Source organism: Lissotriton vulgaris, chromosome 1_1 (assembly GCF_964263255.1).
Source record: "Lissotriton vulgaris chromosome 1_1, aLisVul1.2, whole genome shotgun sequence".
In the NCBI taxonomy this organism is placed as follows: domain Eukaryota; kingdom Metazoa; phylum Chordata; class Amphibia; order Caudata; family Salamandridae; genus Lissotriton; species Lissotriton vulgaris.
The window spans coordinates 310,267,485-310,289,645 of NC_141685.1; the positions used below are offsets into that span (position 1 = coordinate 310,267,485).

A 22,161-nucleotide genomic window follows, 5' to 3' on the forward strand; every position below is an offset into this window, starting at 1 on the left:
GTGCTTTTTGTGTTAGCAGGGGCAGGACAAACTCAACAAAGGGGGCAAAGAGACTTGGCATCGGCTCAACATCCTGTGATTCTGGGCTTTCAGTGACTTACTGTGCAGACCCACGGCCTTCTCAAAGTCCCCCAGATGTCCGGAAAAGCAGTTCCTTTGACCGAGTTATAGACATCAACACCTGTTCCCTCAAATGAATTAATCCTGAACCATGAACTACATTTCATCTAAGTAAATGGTCATACACACACACATCCCTGATTCTCAAGGCTTCCACTAGCAGCCTCAATAACTTGGCATAAACTGCATAAATATATGGCTCAATAGATTTGGCCGGGTTTTGTCTCAGTTGAAAGTTGAAATTATTAAGCCCTCAGACTCAGTTATGGGGGTCTGCTTCATTCAAAGTATCATCTTTATGGAGTCGAAAGAGGAACATATCCCTTGCAGTTCTCTTTACTGCGTCCACCTATATTGTCTGATCTTTGGCCAACGGCTTCATAAGCCTGTTCCACCATTATATGTGTTGTGTGACTGTAAGTTGGGTGTTCAAAGGCGGATGGTGCCAAGCATAAAGCATTGCACTTTTGAACTGTATTTCTATTCATAATGGAGTCAGGAATATAGCACACTCCACTCCAGGTGGCCAGGCATTGTAATATTCTCTTGTATTTCATTTTAATGGAAATACTAAGGATGCATCAGTGTGCATTCAAAAAAGGGAAGATGTCCTTTGATGTACACGTGAGCTGATGCACGTGAGATGCTTTTCTAATGGTGTGGTGTTACTCAGTCCACTGACCGCTGTCTGTTCCTCCTGACGTGTACACCCACGCACAGCCTTGCATTCACGGCCAGCTCACCATCCTAAATACCTGAAAAGAAACACTCCCCAAAAAGATGCCTTTAGGATTATGAAGGGCAGATAAAATAAAAAGTTAGTGGCTTCCTAATATATGGAATCTATGCAATTAAGAGGGTATGTCTGGCAAGGCAAGTGCTAGTCCCTTCCTTTCATTACACATTATTCTTGTCACTCCACATGAGTTGTAAAGTTTATGGTGTGCCCTCTTATCCGCCACTCCATTATATACCATGCAAAAAGTATTTTGCAGGCATAACCACCTCTCAGCAATTATATGTAACCTGTATATATTTTCATGGCTTCTGACGCTGCCAAACTCATTTTCTACAATATTGAAATTAAAACCCTAATTCAGTTTTATATGACTTGTCACCATTTGCATATGATATCAGCATTAACTCGAAGATCATAGCCTGCCACAGAAGTTTTATCCTTAAGGCTTTCAGAAATGAATGTACTTCCCACAGGTAATGCTACAAATGTTCCAGTGAGACCCAAGGCCATGGTCACTATTGTATATTCGAAGTAACCATGACCTCAAGGACACTCTGTGTAAAAACAGCTTACCTGTGCCTAGGGACTTACCAGACGCCGTGAGGTAAACGGCCAGTGATCCTTGGGCCAGCTTCAGCGCCCCAGCACCCACTCCTACAACGCAGTGAGGGAAACGGCCAACACCGCCACACTGAGGACGCCGTGAGGGCTGGGACTTCACATCCCAGGTGCCCCGGCGGCTGAAGGCGCGGGAGTGACGCCACAGGAGCGCCCGGAGGCGCAATAAAGCACGGAGAGCCCTGAGCTCCCTGGGGGACTTACCAGACGCCGTGAGGTAAACGGCCAGCGATCCTTGGGCCAGCTTCAGCGCCCCAGCACCCACTCCTACAACGCAGTGAGGGAAACGGCCAACACCGCCACACTGAGGACGCCGTGAGGGCTGGGACTTCACATCCCAAGTGCCCCGGCGGCTGCAGGCGCGGGAGTGACGCCACAGGAGCGCGCGGAGGCGCAATAAAGCACGGAACGCCCCTCGCACCCGCGAGAAGTCCGGGACAAGGGCGGGGCCGTCTTAGGCCGTCGGAGGCCAAAGGAGGCTGGGCTGGGCCACCTCCCTTGGCTGTCCTTTTCCATTTCTGTGGACCATATGCAAGGTCAGTGATAAAGCAATTTAAATGTTGGTTATAACTGTGCCTGAACTATGGGGAAAAAAACCGCACCTGCAACTAGGTCAAAAGACTCTCTTAAATCGGCCCACCCATTGGTTACTACTACTCCGCGACCAACATTGACCGCAGTCGATAAAATGCTTCAAAAAACAATTGATGTTGTCGCGAATGCCATTCAGAACACAGAAAGGCGCTTTTCACTCCCATCCACCTTGCCCCCCCCTCTATTGAATCATGACAATTCCACTGACTCACTACTTGCTGCTTCCTATGCAGGACTCCCAGGGATAGAGCCAAATGAGAACTGCATAATCACGGACATTGCTCCAGTGTCACAACATACCCCTGGTAGCAGACTACCATCAACTCCTACCCTGCTCAGGGCTGATACAAACATCAGCCAAGACTCCTGCGCATTACTGGTTGATGACCACCCTTGTGTAAACGACACTGATTCACAGGCGGACTCTGATATATCAATCACTGAGGTAGACAAAAGTGAGAGTATCCCTGCGCGAACCAGGGGCCAAAAAGCCAAGAGAAAAATGAAGCATCTAAATATTGAGTCCCCATTAAAAACACATAGAAATAAAGGAGGACGCAAGCTCAACCGGAGGGCCCCTGCCCCCGTAGAACAGGAAAAGATCAGGGGGAAAGATGAAATTATGGCAGCCAAAACTTTACCTATAGAAGCTACTGTAGTACCAGGGAATGAGGCATTTTGGGGGGAGGATGGAGACATTATTGTCCACACTCTTAGGACCAATTAACCAACAAATCTTACATTTGGACAAAAAGCTGAAAGTGTTGGACGATCTTGTATCAAAACTGGGTACAGGGCAGATTTCCATTAATAAAGCTGATAATGGGATATCAGGCTCCTCTAAGGCCAAAACTAGTGGCCCCAATACTAACACCAACTTAAAAACGGTGAGCCAAAATAAACCCACCCCAACTGCGCCCACACCTAGTACTAGCAAACCCCCCCCCCCCCCCCCCCAAAAGAACAAGCCCTTAATTCAAATCAGAATTTAACTAAAACAGTAAGTGTGTTAAGGACGGACCCTAACACCGATAATAGTGAAAGGGCCCCAATTCACCAATCTAAGAGTAATCCCCAAAATTGCCCCACAACCTAATCTGAATCCAATTTATTGAATCCTAGGAAGAAGATGCCCTTTCGCATCAACCTTCCTCCTGAATGCGGGGCATATGTGCTGATCTTGGTAAATGTTCCCAAATTAAAGAATGAACAAGAAGAAAGCCACACAACTCTCAATAATAGGATTCTCCACTGGCTATCCGCTAATTGTAATTTCCCAATGGAAGGAGCAAGGGAGATTATCCAAACACAAAGAGTTGGGTCGGTAGGTCCATTGAGGAAAAAGTTTGAGGGAGACTGTGTCGTCATCTATTTTAGGTCCCCACAATGGGCCCAAAAAACCCTTGCTAATGCACCACTACCCTCACCCTGGGAATTTAATACGACCCTGCTCCCCTTGGGTTACTTCTACAGACATCTAGCCCCAGCTTCTGATTCCATGTTTAAACCGGCTGCACATTCCCAGGATCGAAATCTTGGAATCAGGAATCTTTACCCATTCCATCAACTGAACCAAGATTTCAATCCCATGAACAATCAAGCCCAGTGTTATCAAACAAAACCCACGGGATACCAGATGTCATATCCACAACTCCCTTTTATGTCCCGGCACAACTATAGTGAGAGGCCACACTTCAGCCCTAATGTAAATCCCAATCCAGGGTATAATGAGTTGAGGCCTATATACAACATACCAACTTATAACCGATTTGAGTATGCTTTCTCAAATCTAGAAGAACAGGATTGACTGGGGATAAAGGGAAGTAGTGACGAACAGCGAGACTTAAGTGCCTATATTGAGGAATTTCCCCCCCTGGTGTTAGACACTGTTACTCGGGAAATACCCGCACAAAGTCACACCACAATATCTGTAACCACAGAAGAGGCCGCACTTTCAACTTTAACTATCCCTATGCAGAGTATAGCCAACAATGTTATAAGAAAATCTGCTAAACATATTGAACACTGTGACTTATCTATTCTCAGCTGGAATGTTGCAGGACTAGAGACAAGACTAACAAACCCTGAATGGGTCAAGATACTGGATGGCAAAGACATTATTATTCTTCAAGAGACTTGGGCTGTGGAGAACTTATATATTGAAGGGTATCAATGCTTTAGCGTGACAGCACTGAAACCAGATTTTGGACGCGCAGTGGGAGGCTTGTTTATTGGTATCAAGACACTGGCCGGTGGTACAATCACAGACCTTTCAAGAGGGCACCCGAACATTCAGATTTTAGAGTTCAAGCGAAAGACCCGGATTTATTTAATTAATTTTTATAACAATGATTTTTGTTCTGTCCCTAATAAGAATTTTATGTTTAAAGCATTTTATTAGAAAGGTATAGCTCACATAGAATGCAGATTACATACACGCACTGGGTACTGCAAGAGGCAGCTCAAGACCAGAAATGCTAATGTCCCAGCCCCAGGGCTGTTTCAATGTCCTGCTCTCCGCACAAAGGCATATACAAGAAAAGATAAAAAAAGGAAGAGAAAAACAAGAAAAAAGCGTCGCCCTATGGGCCTGTACCTCTATGAACAGAACAACATGCCCCAACAAACTTCCCCCTCCCCTCCCTCCCCGCCCAGTGCTGTGTAGCATGAAAGCAATCAATCATCCTTCTTCTCACCCACCCCGCATATATCCGTGAGTCCCTGGAGGCCTCCACCCAAATGAAACCATGCCTCACAAAGGGGGTGTAAGCCGCAGTAACCTGAGGTATCTCGGGCATGTTATTTCGGTGAATTCTGAAGCCAGCAATGAATGAAAGGGTTGCCACAGTTCCTCAAAACCAGTCACGTCTCCTGCCAGCGTGAGAGACATTTTTTCCATTCCCAGAACATGCCACAACCTGTGCAGCCAACCCGTGCGTGAGGGAGTGGTGGTCGTGCGCCAGTGAATCAGAATGTTTTGTACCGCCGAGCCCAGCATAACGGCTATCTGCCTCCCCCTCTTAGATTTTAGCGGGTACATTAAGTCGTTTGGTAGACCCAGTAGGGTATACGCTGGGAAACGGGGCAGTTCGATCTCGAAGCATTTATCAACTTCGTCTATCACCATCGACCAGTAGGCTTGCAGTGCTGGGCAGTCCCAGAGTATGTGTGTCAGTGTGCCCACCTGCCCGCACTCCCGCCAGCATCTATCGCTAAGAAGCCTGTTCATTTCGTGTAGTCTTTCTGGGGTGTGATACCAGTAGGTGGATATCTTCGTGAAGGTTTCTGTGAGGCCTACATGGTAGGCCGAGTGACGTGCTCTGTATGAAATACGTTCCCATTCTTTAAGGCTAAGCGTTCTCCCCAGTTCCCTATTCCATCGCTCCCTGCCGGGAATATAGAAGTGTGAAGACGGGAGCTGGAGCAATTTGTATAGGTCAGTGATAAGTTTAGAGTCTGAGGTGCGGGTGATTAGCCATCGCTCATATGGGAGGAGCCTCCTGTCTGCAGAGTCCCTCACACTCGGCTGCAAGGCCCAGTGTCGGACCTGCCAGTATCTCATGCGGTCAGATTCGGTTAACTGATAAGTATCTTTAAGGCTGTGAAAGGGAATAATTCCATCCGCCGCGTACATATGGACGAGTGCCCTACAGCCCTTATCTCTCCAATGTGAGAAGGCCCCGTGTTCCATCCCCGGTGTGAAGTCGGGATTGTCTACAATAGGTGTGAAAGGTGAGGGGAACGTGGTGAGGTCAAACGTGCGATTCGTGGCGTCCCATACTTGCATCGGGACCCGCGTTACGTAAGAAGCATAGAGGTTCGGGGGGCGGTGTGGGCGGCGGAGGAAGGGTATTTCCTGCAAGGGGCGTCCGGCCACCGCCTGATCCTGGAAGAGCCAGTGTTTATCGGACTCCCACCTGCTCCATTCCACCAGATACCTTAATTGGGCCGCCTGGAAATATTTGCGGAGGTCGGGGACTCCCAGTCCTCCAGATTCCGGTGTCAACGTCGTGAGAGTGCGGCACATTCGGGGTTTACGGCCCTGCCACACAAATCGGGACACGTCAGTTTGCATTTGTGGAATCCAGCCCTTAGGTGGTTGCAAGGGCAGTACCCGGAACAGATACAGAATTTGGGGCAAGACCGTCATTTTGATCGCTGCCACTCTACCCAGCCAGGAAAGCGTGCCTTTGTTCCATCGTCCTAATTCGTCTCTCACCTTTCTGCCAACCGCCTCATAATTAAGGGAGACCATGGCCTGCAACGTGGGAGCTAACGTAATCCCTAGATATTGCACCTGATCTTTCGACCACCGCAGTGGGAAGAGCCTTTGTAGGTCGTTCCTCGTGGACAGAGTCAAGGAGATGTCTAGAGCTGTGGATTTCTCCACATTCATCCGAAAGCCGGCTACCTTCTCAAAAGCTTGGAGTTCCGCCATACAGGCGGGTAGGGCCTGCCTCGGGTTTTCCAACGCGAAGATAACGTCGTCTGCGTAAAGTCTGATTTCATGGGTGAAACCCCCCATTCGTACTCCGGTAACGGCCACGTTTTGCCGCACTCGGTGGGCAAAGGGCTCCATGTAGAGCGCGAAGAGGAGGGGGGAGAGGGGACAACCCTGTCTCGTGCCGCGTTCGATGTCAAACCGTCGTGAGTCGCAACAATTCACGCGGACTGCGGCAGAGGGGTATTTGTAGCAATTAAAGACCATGGTTCGGAACTTTTCCCCCATCCCCAGCTTCGCCATGACCCGTTCGAGGTAAGGCTAGTGCACCCGGTCGAATGCCTTTTCCGCATCGACTGAGAGGAGCATTCGCTCCCCTGGGATACGGGAGGCTTTTTCCAAGACGTGAACTATACGTTTAGTGTTGTCCACCGTCTGCCGTCCAGGTACGAAACCGGCTTGATCCGGTTCAATGAGGCCAGGGAGGTGCTGCGCCAGCCTCGCCGCTAGAATTCCAGTATAGAGTTTCAGGTCTAAATTTAGCAAGGAGATTGGCCTATACGAGCCGCACTGCTTCCTGTCCTTCCCTGGCTTGGGAATGACAGACACTGTCGCCCGTAGCAGACCTGGAGAGATAGTGCCAGGGTCAGAGAAGGAGTTAAATAGTGTGGTCAAGATAGGGCTTAACGTCCCGCAGAACGTCCTATAAAAGAGGGCTGTATAGCCATCCGGGCCAGGGGCTTTCTCTAATTTGAGTCTAGAAATCGCCGTAATCACCTCCTCGATCTTAATCTCTCTCTCCAGATAGGCTGCCTGCTCTTGGGTCAGTGACGGGAGGGCCACCGAATCTAGGTACTCCTCCGCGTCCTCCATATTGGTGTCGTCCGCTCTGTACAGATCAGCATAGAAGCGGCGAAAGGCCTCGGCAATTTCGGCGTCACCCGTGACCCCCTGTCCTGCAAATCCCGTCAGTTCTTTCACCTGGCGACTCTGATGGGCCACTCTCAGTTTGGTTGCCAGCAGGCGGCCACACCGGTCCCCCCCAGTATAATATGCGTGTTTGAGGCGCAATGCTGCATATTCCGCCCTATCAAGGTCCAATGAGGACAGGAGTTTCCTCGTAGCTTTCAGCTGTTTCCAGACCCTTGGAGCCCCAGTGCGGCGGTGTACGGTCTCCAATTCCCTGACTTTCTGGGTGAGTTCGTCCTGTTTCCGTTTCCTCTCACGGTTATCCGCCGCCGAGATCGCAATAAATTCTCCCCGTAGCACCGCCTTGAGAGCCCCCCACTGAGTCGACATGGAAGTATCAGCGTTGGAGTTATGCAGCTGATAGTCCTTGATCGAATCATTAATGCTCTGCACCACTTCCCTCCTGTGCAGGAGGGTGTCCCGAAGCCTCCAAACCCCCCTCCGGGCTGAGCTCGGCTGGAGCTGTAGGGTCCCCAAGACCGGTGCATGATCCGACAGAGATATAACACCCATTTCCGAGGCCGTGGCAAGGCTACGAACAGGGCCAGAGACCAGTAGATAGTCAAGTCTGGCATAAGTTTTATGTGCATGCGAATAGTAGGAGAAATCTATGTCAGTAGGGTGAAGTTCGCGCCAGAGATCGTGCAGATCGGATTCAACTAACTGAGCCTTGATCGCCTGCGAGAGTTCCCCAGTCTGCGGAGATCGCTGCGCCGATCTATCTTTCGCTGAGTCAAAGACCAAATTAATGTCCCCCCCTAGCATAATGTGCGTGTCCGGTGAAGCCGTAACCTCCTCCAGAGCCCCGCGTAGAAATCTATCTTGCTGTTCATTCGGGGCGTAAACGGTGCCGACAGTGAACGTGAGAGTACCCACTTTAAGTCTGTAGGCAAGAAGTCTACCTTTTTGTTCGACCAATTTGTGCAACACCTCACCTTTAAACGATTTGGATAGGAGGATAGCCACCCCTGCAGTTTTAGTGGTATTAGAGGAAAAGAACTGTGTAGGGAAATGATGGGACCTCATTCTGTGGCAATCAGCAGTTAACAAGTGGGTCTCCTGGAGCAGACATATGTCAGCCTGAGAGTTTTCTAATAAGGATAGGATGGCTCTCCTTTTCGTAGGGTTGTTTAACCCCTCAACATTCAGGGTCAGTATCTTCAATTCTGCCATGGATGGATCGGACTGTTCAGCCTGTGTGCGCTAACCAGAGTGTGTGAGGACAGGACGACTGCCAGGCAAATACGAGTGCCTGCGCTAGCATTCTCAGATACCGTAGAAGCACTGGGCCAGGTAATTTCCAACTCTCCCCCCCCCAACTACCCCCATCCCCAACTCTGAACAAACCCCTCTTCCCCCATCACTCAAAACCCACCACAACGCCTCCCAACTCTCGGTCATCGCCCTCAGCATCAACCCCCGGGTCATACTTCCCCCCCACACCCGCGTATCCAAAACTTTTTGAAATAGTCCCGGACAAGCCCAAGCGGACCAGTCCGTGGAATGTTACCTTAATGGACGTCCAGCCACACGTGGTCACACCTTCACCCCCCCCCCCATCGAGCACCCAAGCCTGCCATGGAAATATTGCTACTGTGAGTTCCCCCCGGAGCATAGTCAAGCGGTCAGTGCCACCTACTCTGGACCTTCAAGCACCGTAGATGCAGTCCGGACGGCGGCTTCTTGTTCCGCCCTAATCGTTGGAGACCCTGGTCTCCGCGCCGTGTCCACCGTCCTCCTCCTCCTGCTCGCAGCGCGATGCCAGCCGTCGTCGGTTGTGCGCCTCCGTCTAGGCGTATGGGCGTCCTCCTCCTCTGTGGTGATGCTCAGGATTTCGCAGGCGTCCTGGAGGTTCCGGACATGGTGCGTCTCTCCCTGCCACTTGAAGATAATACGAAAGGGGTGCCCCCACGAGTAGGGCGTCTCATGCTGTCTGAGGAAGTCTGTCACAATCTTGAACGACTTGCGCTTCTGAAGCGTGATTGCAGACAGGTCTTGGTATAAGGCCACTGGGTGATCCCGGAAAGTGAGAGAACGCACCTTGCGGGCCTCCGCCATGATTTTTTCTTTCAGCGGGAAGTCTGGGAGGAACGCCAGGATGTCCGGAGGGGTACCATTAGATCTTCTAGTGGGACCTACCCTGTGCGCTCTGTCGATTCTAATGGGGAAGTCGTCCCCTTCCCCCAGGACCATGCGGAAGAGTTCTTGCAGGTACTGAACAATGTCCGGGTTCTCTTCCGAGGGTGGCACACATCGGACCCTAATGTTATTCCTTCGTGACCTGTTTTCTAAGTCCTTGTTGTGTAATTGGAGGTCCAGGTGTTGTTCTCGAAGGGTCAGAACTTCCTGCTGGAGAAGGGTGATCTCTTCAGCTTGCCTGTGCGCAGAGGTCTCCACAGTGTCCACTCTCTCTCCTAGGCCCTCCACCTCCCTGCGGACCTCACGTACCTCCCCCGCAACTTCCTGTTTGAGGGCTTGGAAGTCCTCCCTCAACGTGCCAAAGAGAGATTCCAAAAAGGATCTGGTTACCGGGGGTTCCGCTGCTGCGCCAGATTGTGAGCCTCCTGCTGCTCCAGGCGAAGAAGAGGCTCTGTCCCCCTTGGCCTGCTGTCTGTTAAGCATCTCCGGGAGCGTGCGGTCGGTGCGATCGTTGCGTTTCCCTCCCCTTTGGCCCGCCATAGTCCAGGTCTCCCCACCAGTCTGTTTCTTCCTGTACGTGGAAACCGGGCCTCAAGGAACCCGTACCCAGCACAGGGCGGATGAGAAGTCGCCCCCGTCCAGAAGAGCTCCACTGGTCCGAGTCAGAAGCCCCCCTTCAGCTAGAGGAGGGGGGTTTTTGCCGTTGATGCCCCCACGGAGAGCCTGCCACCGCTTCTCTGGCTTGGGTGAGACCGTTTTGACCTCCGTCGCGATGTCCAGCTGATGCCGTGGGTACCGGGCACCAGGTCAGACCCCCCCCCCCCCCCGGCCAAGCCAGGCGTCCGCGCGGCTCGCGGCCCCCCTGGGGGAGTCCCACCTCAACCAGCGCGTCTCAGGGGATGCAGTTGGAGCATTCAGGGCTGCGCGGGTGTTCCGTTGCGTGCATGAAATGGTGCCAAGGCAGCGGGGGTGCCACCCCACTGGTGGGCCACTGTGTTTTGCCGGCGGTAGGCCGTTTCAGTTAGGGGATCACTCAGTCAAGCGCTATGGTAGGACCTCCACGTGGCCCCGCCGGGCCGCCGATCTGGCGTTTGCGTCGCTCTCCTCTCTATCCAGCCAATAGGTCGGTGTGCTGCGGGCCCCGGGGCCCAGCCGGCGAGTCTATCGCTCCAGGCGCCCCACGTGGCCCACAGCCCTTCCAGGCAGCTCCACCGTCCACAGCGTTCTTTAGGGTACGCAATCCTGGTACCACGGGCCACGCGGGTGCCACAGCCCGTGCGCAGAGTGCCTCCGGCGGTCCTGGGGCGCCCCTCGCCCGGGGGTGATAGTGTTCCTGCAGTAGCAGTTCGTGTCCACCAGGGGGCCGCGCTACCAAGCGCTGTGTGTCGTCTCCCTCGCCGCCCGGGTAGGCCTCTGAGCCGGGCGCTCGCGTAGGTCCCTCCCCGTCCAGCCTGCACCTCGGACGTGGAGACCGTCCGGATCCCGCCGGTGAAGCGTCAGCCCCAGATGCTGCGCTTACCGCACAGATGGTGGCGTCCTCCGGGTAGCTGGGGTAATCCGCCTTGGACAGCGGGCCTTCCGGACAGTTTGTGGACCTCCAGCCGGTCCGAGCGGGGGACCCTCCACTCAATCTGCCGCCATCTTGGCTTGTCGGAAGGCAGCGGACTCGCTCCAGGCACCTCACCGCTCCATTCCGCTGCGCATAGCCGCGCCGCCCGCCGGGATCAGAGAGCTCCACCTACAGCGGCGGCGTGTCCACACCGTGCCTTCCAGCCTCCCGGCGACCCGCTGTCCTGTCCGGGCCGGGGCACTGCTTCCGCCGTGGGTTGCGCCGGCTCCAAGCACGGCACCGGGATCTCGGCGAATTCGGCACGTAGTCGCGCGCTGGAAGCGACTGTCAGGCCGTCGCTAGCTCCCTGATCCGCGGAGCCGGTCTGCGTGGCTCCGGGGGGAAAATGCAGGTACATTCAGGGCTCGGGGCTTCCGATGGGGTCGGGAGCTCTAGCAGACACGTCCTGCTACCCCGCTATCTTGGCCACGCCCCCTCCCTAATAAGAATTTTGAAGCACTTACTAAGACTTTACGAAATCTTGAAACTAGTTTTGCCATTGGGGAGGAAACACGGATCCTTATTGGAGGGGATTTTAATGCAAAAATTGTTAGTAAATATGGCACCGAGGAGAGGAATCGCCTAGATCTGGCGGAACGCAGGGGTATCGAACTAGCTAACGTCCTATCTGAGTATAACTTATGTAATGTTATGGATATATGTCATACCTCTAGCGAACTCCACGCCCCTACGTTCAGAGGGCGGGACTGCTCATCCACAATTGACTTTATTTTTATGTCACCTCAATTATTAGACTGTGTGATAAAATCTATTGTGATAGAAACCTCGTTCGGTGACCACAATCCCCTCAATGTAATGCTAAAACTAGGATGTAATAAGGTCTATGAAAAAATAAATGGGGCAAGAGACATTACACCAACAGGAGATGGCTTGCGCCTTAAATGGAGGGGAGTTGATAGCGGGGTTGTATTAGAAAGCGCAATTAGAGCACACCCTAACCTAATCACTTCCTGCCTAAACATGGATGGGGACTGTCACAGGATAATCGATGATTTCGGTAAACTGTGTTCAGCAATAAAAGCCTCTCTGTCAGTCCCATTACCTAAGGTGCTGAAAGAACCTAGGTGGTTTGACTCCGCCTGCTCACTAGCAAATAGGGAGCTGCGCAGGGCATTTAATACTAAACCAAGATGTATAGTTGAGGTTCAGGCTGCCAGGAAATTTTATAAATTAAAAATAGCCGAATGGAAGGCCACATTATTAACCGAACAATGGGAGTCGTTGCTTTGGAGCGCCAATTTGAAAAACAGCGGACTTTTTTGGTCAGCTGTAAAACAAAACAGAGAAATGGGCAAACAACTTACCCCAGTTAGTTGTAACATAACTAACAACTCATGGGAGGCCCATTTCTCTAAAATATATGCAGCCCCATCTGAAGATACACCCGGCTCCCCACAAGGGCAGCTCCACGGCTTAAAAATAGAACTTCATGAGGTGGTTCTAGCCATTAAAGAGAGCCTTGGAAACAAGGCACCAGGTCCCGACGGCTTACCCATAGATGTGATTAAGCACAGTCCAGACCTATGGGCACCAATCCTCCTCAATGTTTTTAACAGCCTCCCCACACTCCATATGCCCAATACTTGGGCCACCAGCATTATAGTCCTAATCTTTAAGAAAGGGAAGAGATCGGATCCAGTGAACTACCGCCCGATTTCTCTTCTGGATAACACACTAAACATTTTGGGGCGAGTAATATATAATAGGGTGGTAGAGTGGACTGAGGACACGGGCATGCTGGACCCGTGCCAGATGGGATTCAGGAGCGGGGTGGGGACTGTCGAGCAATGCTTGAACTTGAAACTGATAATCGATAAGTATAGCATTGCCCGATCTTCCCCTATTTACCTTTCTTTTATGGATCTCTCATCCGCTTTTGACCTAGTGAATAGAACTACACTATGGGCAATTCTTCTGAACTATGGACTGGATGAGGCTTTCTTGGCATACCTCCACACAGACCTCAAAGCGCAAGTCAGGATTGGGGCAGGTGGAGAAGTATCGGGACCCATTAAAATAGGCAGAGGGGTAAGACAGGGGTGCGTTTTAGCACCCCTGTTGTTTATTATCTATATTAATGTACCATTTATCCAGGGGCTTCCATTGCCAGTTTTATTATACGCCGACGACACGGTCTTGATGGGAAGAACTCCCAATACCCTTCGTCTATTGGTTAGAGGCTTTGTCCAATACATGGGGGGCTTAGACCTGCGCGTCAATTTAAAAAAATCTTTTATTATGCCATGTGGCACCGGGAAACGTAAACTCAATACGATACATATAGGGGCAGATCAATTAGAATCTGTAAGCTCATTTCCCTATCTCGGCTTGGTTTTCGCTGCGAACGGCTCATGGAGTGGGCACAAGGCCCACGCCATGAGCAAGTTCTCGAAAGCCAACAATTCCATCTAGAGTTTGTCCCGACCTAAGAAAATAGGTGCCACTAGAGCTATCTTAAAATTTTTTAAGCTACAGTGTTTACCAGTAGCCACATACGGGGCTGAGGTCTGGGGATAGGGGAAAAGCCCCGGGATCCAGCGCGAAGAAGCTCGATTCTGTAGGAAAATCCTGGGTGCCCCACTCTCCTCTGCAGAATGGATCTGCCATGAGGAACTTAACCTCTCCTACGTATGCGACTTCATTAGACCTAGACCAGCTCTTTCCTGGCTAAGGATCTGGAGAAATGATTTTGTAACCTTCACTCAAAACATAATAAAAGACTGTCTTAAATGCGACCATGGCATGTCAATTCCCTGGCTCGCGGATGTTTCAAAAGCATTGAGCGATGTGAACAGGGAAGATCTTTTCTCCATCCCAATAATATTGAAGCGAATGACAAAATCGAGGTCAAACAAGCACTGTATGCACTTTATAGATGAGAACGAATGGAAAAAGAATCACTCAAATCAACTTTTGTGAATTATCAGAAAAATGATTTAAGCAGGAATAATCTTGCACAATACCTCACTTTACCCATGGCGAACTGGGAAAGATCATTACTGTTCAGATTAAGGGCAGGTTCTATAAAAATTTTATTGGGATTTCCCCTGGGCTATCAACATACAAATGATTATAACCCATGCCCATGTGATGGTATTAGTAAACAGAATGATTTGCACTTTCTATTCTTCTGCAAATTTTATTTAAAATATATTAATTGGTTTTTAAATCCGTATTTTAGAAAACACAGACCACTTTCATTAGGGGAATCTTATTTAATGTTATTGTGCAGATGAATTAATTTTCCGCACTAGCACTTTTTTGAGAACTATAACCTGTGCACGTAAAACTATGGAAAGCCCTTCATAAATTGTTTACCTGCCTCATGAGAAATGCTTCAGTTTTTAAAACTTATGATTCTATACTTGTTTTTTTTATTGTACAAATGAATGTTTTTACTGTGTACTTTTATGAAATTCGAATAAAGGTCTTTTGAACTTGACTACAAATGGTTAAGTGTGTGTAAATACTCAAACAGAATCAAGCATTTTTCTTTTCATCCGTCCCAGGCTGCCACCATCCCGAAGATTCCATGCACTAAAATGGCGCTACAGAACTTTGACATGAACTACAGTGTCCAGTTTGGAGACCAGTGGCCCTCCATTCGGATCGCTCTCTTATGCGAAATGAAATATGGAGCTCTTGTCAACAATTTTGGAGAAACAGAAAAGGTGATGCAGGAGCTGGAGCTTCTTAATGCAGAAGATTTCATCTATGAGTCTCACAAGAAAATACAAAACTCTGAGCCAGATGAAAGTGTGGGTTCCCAAGCAGAACGGACGCCCGCTGAACTCCTTGGTGCTCCAGGCAGACAGGTAGCTGTGGAAAGGTCTTCAGGGGCTGAGACCCCTTCCCAGGAGCAAACATTTGACCCTAATCTCTTACACAACTTTTCAAACATCAAATGTTATACCTTTCCCAAAGGAGACATCAGCCGATTTCCTCCTGCAAGGTGCAGTATAGCTTAGACGGAGCTGCAATTGTATTAGTATTTGTAGTAATGCATAACCTTTGTATATAAGTGTACGTCATTGCTATTTTCAAACCTACTTGATCTTCAGTCAGCGTTGTAACATGTGATCTCGTCTACACCTTTAATATTTTCTATTTCTACCATTCACATCCAGCAGTGGATTTTTCTCTCCCTCTCTTGTTTTTTATGGTGTCTGCTCTGCAAAATGTAGTGTCTTCACTAAACCCATTGCAGAAAGCTTGCAGGTCTTCAAATAGATTGTAGTAGACTCTTTTATTAGGATATAGGTAACAGAGACCACAGCCAACTGTGTTAGAATCCCCAGTCATGTAATTCCATCATAGCAACCATCCACACAATCTAGATCATGACATCATTACATAAATACAGAACACCACATCACCTAAGTATCCAGCATTACACATCAGAATGGAAACAAAGTCTAAAATTAAAATGTAACAATAATACAAAGGGAATATGCATAGTTAGTATGCAGGCTCAAGAACAAACGGACTCAAAGCTTTAAACAGACATGTAGCTGAAGAGGCACCCTCTTGATGTGTTGTGGTCTCGCCAGACAATTTTCCCTTCATTGTGCATCATGAGAACATAGAGAAGATGCATCAAGAGGACCCTCACCATCCCCCTGATGATATTTGGCCACTCTTTTCAGGTTCCAGATTCTATGATCACTCGTTTTCACAGCGTTACTAAACAGTTTGATAACTTTCAAGGCTAAACTTGGAGAAAGTGCTCTCCTTTCTGAGAGATTTTATGTTTATCCAGTCGCCAACCTGCACAATTGTTCATTAGGCTGCTTTTCGCACATCATAAAGATTTTTCCTTCTCACCATTTTCTCTCATTCGCTCTCCTTCCACCTTGCCTATTTGATCATCAACCTCTGCTCTTTTCTCATTCACCCACACTGGGACCACCTTACTATTGGAAAACTGACCCCATAAGAGTGTGAGGTGAGGCGATAGTCACTCAGCTTCTTCCTGAGTTTCCTCTCCCAATTCACACCACAACTTGTTGCAATCTCTCCTTTAGCACTTTTATAAACCGTTCCACAACACCATTACTGTCTGGGAGGTTCAGCACTTTTTTTGTGCTTTATGCTCCTTGCCTTCAAGAACCCCACCACGCTGTAAATGAACTGCACTCCATTAGCTGTAAAGAGCATTGAAGGCAAACACTCCCCTCTCAAATAACTCCTGCAGAAAATGTACCCCAGGCTCCACAGAGTTCACCATTTTTATTTTAGGTCTCTGTGAGAACAGGTCAATGCAGATCAGGATGTATCTCCCAAGTTTTGATCTTCATAGGACTAAGAATGTCTAACTCTATAACTACCCTTTGACCAGAAGCTTGTTCTCTCAAGACCATGAGATAGGTCCTGCACTTTAACACCTTATCACTGCGCACACACTCTATGCAGTTCTTCGCCTCCCACTCAATCATCCAATCCATCTCCGGCTACCAATAGCCTTCTCAGATCCTTCCTTTGGATTTGGCTAGACCCATATGACTGGCATGTGCATTATCCACCAACAACTACTTCACATTTTTATGAGGGTACCAGTTTATTTCTTCTCATCAACAAACCGGTGCAGGGATGTGGAATTCCTATAGACAGACGCCCAGGACATATTGTTTGGGGTCAAGGGCAACAAGTTTTCATGTGTATTTTTTCCTTGGGTCAAGTAGTCCCTACCACCTGCGGCACAAACCCTTTGACTGGCAGCTTGCAGTACCACATTATGGCTCAGGAGAGGGCACAGTCTGCAGTTAAGGTAATATTTTTGTCCATGTTAATGCTGTTCAAACTTGTCTTTATGGTTTATTATTGAAAGCCTTTATTATTAGGTTGAGCGCTCTAAGTAAGTGTTGTAAGCTCTGACGGCACTACTGACAGTGGTTCCAGTATGAAAATGTGTACACACGTTTTCAAAGTTTAGCAATATGAGGCTATGTATAATGCTCCCAGAATGCTCTCTGATTTGAAAATAAGGCCATTAAAATAAAATATGCTCAAACATTGCCAGACTATAAGAGAATGATCGTCTAGGAAAAAAGCAAGTACTTGACGTCAAAAATTTTGGAGGCTAAGAATTCCAGTAGGGAATTGTTCGCTACAGTAAACACTAGCCAATCTTCCGGCCAAACCTAAGACAGCCAGTAGCCCGGAATTTTGCAATACTCTGGGTCAGTTTTTCATAAATACAGTTGAGACAGTGTACAAAATCTTCATAGATAGTAATCTCCCCTCCTCCAAATCACCAAAGCCAGGACCAGATCTTCACACTCCACAAACTAGTTTCTCCTTTTCTTCGCCTCCTTGGGAAGATTGTCCAAGTAGTGAAGACAACTAAATGAGGAGCTCCGTCAGACCCCTGTCCTCCCAAAATCTTCTATCTGTTCCACGAAAAACTCCGCAAACCACAAAATTTAGTTTTCACTGAGATAATACGATCAGGCCGGTTTCCCAATACCTGGAAGGTTGCCTTAGACCTACCTTTGCTTAAAAAAAAAAAAAAGACCTGGAACCGGAGGAACCGGAGGAACCTAGTAACTACCGGCCAATCTCTAGAATAGCATTTCCATCTAAGGTATTGGAGAAACTGCTTAATACACAGCTTACTTCCTTCATCTCCGCAGGAAACCTCCTGGACCACTCACATTATGGTTTCAGAGAGTGTCACAGATCTGAGATTGCTCTGATTATGGCGACAGAGGAACTCAGAAGATCACTGGATTCAGGAGGGAGGCCCGCCTTGATTCTGTTAGACCTATCGGCGGCCTACGACGCTGTCAACCACAAAATATTAACCGACAGACTGGCGGAGTTGGGTATACAGGAATCCGCTCTTATTCTACTGTCATCCTATCTCACAGATGGAACTTTTTCAGTGGAACTGGGTGGCTCCGCCTCTAAATCTTTTAAACTGCCGTGTGGTGTGCCCCAAGGCTCTTCTCTGAGCCCCACGCTTTTTAATATTTACATGGCCCGCTGGCCTCGATTATTAGGCAGTGTGGTTTTTCAGTGGTCTCATATGCGGACGACACCCAGATGGTAGTGTCAATGTCAAACTACGTGGTGGAGACAGCCGATCGCTTTAACAACTGCATGTCTTAGGTAAATACTTGGATGCAGACCAACTGCCTGAAATTGAACGACAAGAAAACGGAAGTCTTGCTGCTAGGCTCCAGCCCTCCCGTCTGGTCGCCGAGATGGTGGTCGGCCACCTTGGACGATTGCCTGACACCAGTTTCCAAGGTCAAGAACCGAGGTTTGATTCTTGATTTCAGACTGATATTTGATGGTCAAATTAACAAGCTTTCCTCCACCTTCTGGGATATTTAAAAGATGATCAGGAAGATCCGTTCTTTCATTCCCCCAGATGCATTAAAGACACTTGTAACAACCTTGGCGCTGTCCAGACTGGACTCTGGCAATGCCCTCTTGTGGGGATACAATCCCAGTACCTACAAAAACTGCAACGACTGCAGAATGCCGCCGTCAGATTGATATTGGACATCCCTAAATATGAATCAGTTTCACATAGACTAGGAGCCCTCCACTGGAAAAAAGAATCCAATTCAAATCGCAATGTATGGCTTTTAAAGTAGTCCAGGGAACAGGGCCATTGTATCTAGCTAGAAACCTAAGATCATCTCAATCAAAACTGCTACAAATACCAAAGTATAAGCAGGTCCGCTGGGGAGGCAGAAGTTTCCTATTGGGGACTGCGAAAACCTGGAATCTCCTGCCATTATCAATAAAACGCAGTCCGTCTTTCATGTCCTTTAGAAGACTACTGAAAACATGGCTATTTTCCAATTGATTTTGCTGGAATTTTATAGGAGCATCGCTTGGGCCTGTCTACACATGTCCGCCCAAATTCAGCATCAAGATGCCTTCTGGCATACATGTGCTGTACAAATCGATAAATCAAATCAAATTTGAGGCAAATATTAGCAGAAGCTTGAAAGCAATATTGATGATCCTTTGCTTTAAAAAAAAATCATAAAAATATTTTGCTAAACTACTGTAAAATGTTAGGTACCATTTCTTTGCAGCATAATTTAGTAACATGTGTTGATCCATGCTAGTATTTCCCAAAAATATGCATAACAGAAAATCGGTGTAATCAGTTCCAATAAGATTATGGGAAACAAAAATAAACAAGCATTGGCAAAACCAGTAAGTCTGAAATTGGTGGTCAGCTTTTTAGTTTTGTCAATGTGTGACATGTTTTTGGCATGGTTTTTATAAAACCTTATTGGTGTGGGTGCTGCCTGGCCCTCGCCATTATAACAAACATTTGCAAAAGCATAATAGTTTTTGGTCTCAAAAAGCACATATTGCCACAGTAGTTAATCACACTACTACTTTTTGTGTGCCGATATGCTCCTTATGAAAGAGCAGAATGCTGTTCCTCACAGTGAAGCCAGCTGATACAGAGAGAGAAAGACATCATTTTAAATAACACAAAAGGTCACGGTCAACACCAAACCAATTTAGGGGCCCAGTTATTAAAGAAAGTCTCAAAAGTGCACCCATGGTATATGTCCTTGCATTAAGTGCAGCTATACGGTTTTCGTGAATTCCCAAGAATTTACAGAAGTAGGACAATAAATAGTACTCCTAACAAAAATTTGTGAACTGCATTTTAGCAAGAGCAAATATGCATGTGCTCACTAATGATAATGCGCCTTGCGACAACTCAGTGGAAACTTGCAATAAGATTGCTCGCTACTTTTCAGATAAGATCACCAACATCTATACCAGTTTTTCTGACAAGCTGCCATCCGGCCGTGATTTTATAGAGAGCGCTGTTACTAATTCCACTGAGTCTTGCCTCCAATGCTTCTCGGTTCCCACTCCCGATACGCTTATAAACATCTGCAAGAGCGTCAAATCGGGTTCCCCTCGGGACCCTGCTCCCCCGAAAGTACTCAGAGAGAGCCTACAGGTACTAGAACCCTACTTTAGGCAGATTATTCAGTTGTCCTTCTCCTCTGCGCACTTACCGACTGATTGGAAGAAGGCTATTGTATTACCTATCAAAAAGAAGCCTAATGTAAGTCAGGACACCTTGGAAAATCTGAGACCAATCTCTTTATTACCCTATCTTGCTAAAGTGACCGAAAAAATTGCAAACAAACAACTTATGGCTCACTTTGAAGCTAATAAATCCTTGCACAGCTCCCAGTCCAGTTTTCGGACTAATTACTCCACCGAGACAGCCCTCCTGAGAGCTACTGAAACGCTTAGGGCAGGAGCTGATGAGGGTCATACGATGGCGCTCATAATGCTGGACCTCAGTGCTGCGTTTGACACTGTAGCCCATTCCACCCTGCTACAGTGTCTAAACCAGGCTGGGGTCACAAAGGAGGCATTGGGATGGCTTAAATCTTTCCTAATAGACCGAAGCTTCCAGGTTCAGAGAGGCAATTCCCTTTCAGACAGCATTGCCCTAGAACAGGGGGTGCCTCAGGGCTCTGCCCTGAGCCCCACCTTGTTTAACCTTTATATGGCCCCATTGGCGGAGGTGGTTCAATCGTACGGCATAAAAATAGTATCTTATGCCGACGATACCCAACTCCTCATCTCCCTATCCCAGACACCCACCTTGGCTGCTGCCAATTTCAAAACATGCATGCAGGAGCTTGCAGGCTGGATGAACCAACACTGCCTCAAGCTCAATGGTTCAAAAACTGAGGTGCTGGTGATTGGGGGTAACTCGGCCAGTTGGACCCTGGACTGGTGGCCTTCCTGTCTAGGTCCTATGCCTTCCCCGTGCAAGGAAGCAAAGAACCTGGGTGTATGGGTTGATCCCAGACTCTCCTATGACAGCCACGTCCAGAAGCTAGCAGGAAAGTGCTTTGGTGTATTGAAGACCTTAAATCGCACCCTGGACCTCCTTCCTTTAGAGGCCAGACGCACGATGACTCAAGCTCTGGTTACCTCCCGTATTGATTACGGTAATGTTCTTCTCTTAGGAACCACTGAGAAGAACATTAAAAAACTTCAGGTTCTCCAGAACACGGCGGCCCGTCTGGTCCTCAGGCTTCCCAGAAGAGCGGCCTCCAAGCCTACACTAGTGGCTCTTCACTGGCTCCCTATAAAAAAGAGAATCTTGTTTAAAGCGCTCCTTATATGTTACAGGATTACCTCTCAGGTAGCCCCTGAATATCTGAAGGATCTCGCAATCCCCTATATGCCCAACAGAGAACTGCGCTCCAAGGGTACCGGGCTTCTGTGTGCCCCCCGGATAAACAAAGCAAGAATGGGAGGGCGCTCTTTTCGTGCGCTGGCGGCCAAGAATTGGAACCTTCTTCCTCTGCATATTAGACTGTCTGAGACAGAGACCTTATTTAGGAGACTCTTAAAAACTCACCTTTTCACCCTTTAGGTCGCTCACTTTCCCCTGCTTCTCTCTCCACAGCGCGGGGACACGCCGAGATGGCGTCACCAGGCGCTTTATAAAATCCTTTATTATTATTATTATTATTATGTGTAGATTTGCTCATGCGAAAATCTGAGTGTTTGCAAGTTCCCTTTCCTTCCAACCACTTTTTCCCCCAACTCTGGAAGAAGGTTTACATCTGCCATTGATGGGAGTAAATTTCTTGACTTGTGAAATCTGGATTTGCGGAGATAATAGAATTCCCTTATCAAGAAGATTGACTGGGATACTGTCTTGATCCCGAGTGGGGGATACCCTCTAAAATTTTGACCTTTGTGAACAGAGAAATTTACTCTCACCTGATCTATGAGGAGATTGGATGAGTCCATTGTGGATGCAAGCCTGAGAGGTTATTTCCTTTAATAGGGCTACATATAAGTGTAAAAGCAACATTTTTCGTATTCTACTTAAGCCCTGATGAAGTACCCCACCCCCCCAGGGAACAAAAAGCTGTGGCTGATGTC

At 48.3% G+C, this 22,161-nt stretch overlaps 1 protein-coding gene across 1 annotated transcript in view; it reads left to right on the forward strand.

Annotated features, from left to right (window-relative positions):
* NSUN4 (NOP2/Sun RNA methyltransferase 4) overlaps positions 1–22,161 on the forward strand; it is a 143,388-nt gene that overhangs the window by 34,090 nt on the left and 87,137 nt on the right. Inside the window, exon 2 of the mRNA XM_086952346.1 lies at positions 14,760–15,202. Within this exon, the coding sequence (XP_086808472.1) occupies positions 14,760–15,202 (443 nt within the window). The remainder of the gene's footprint in view (positions 1–14,759; positions 15,203–22,161) is intronic.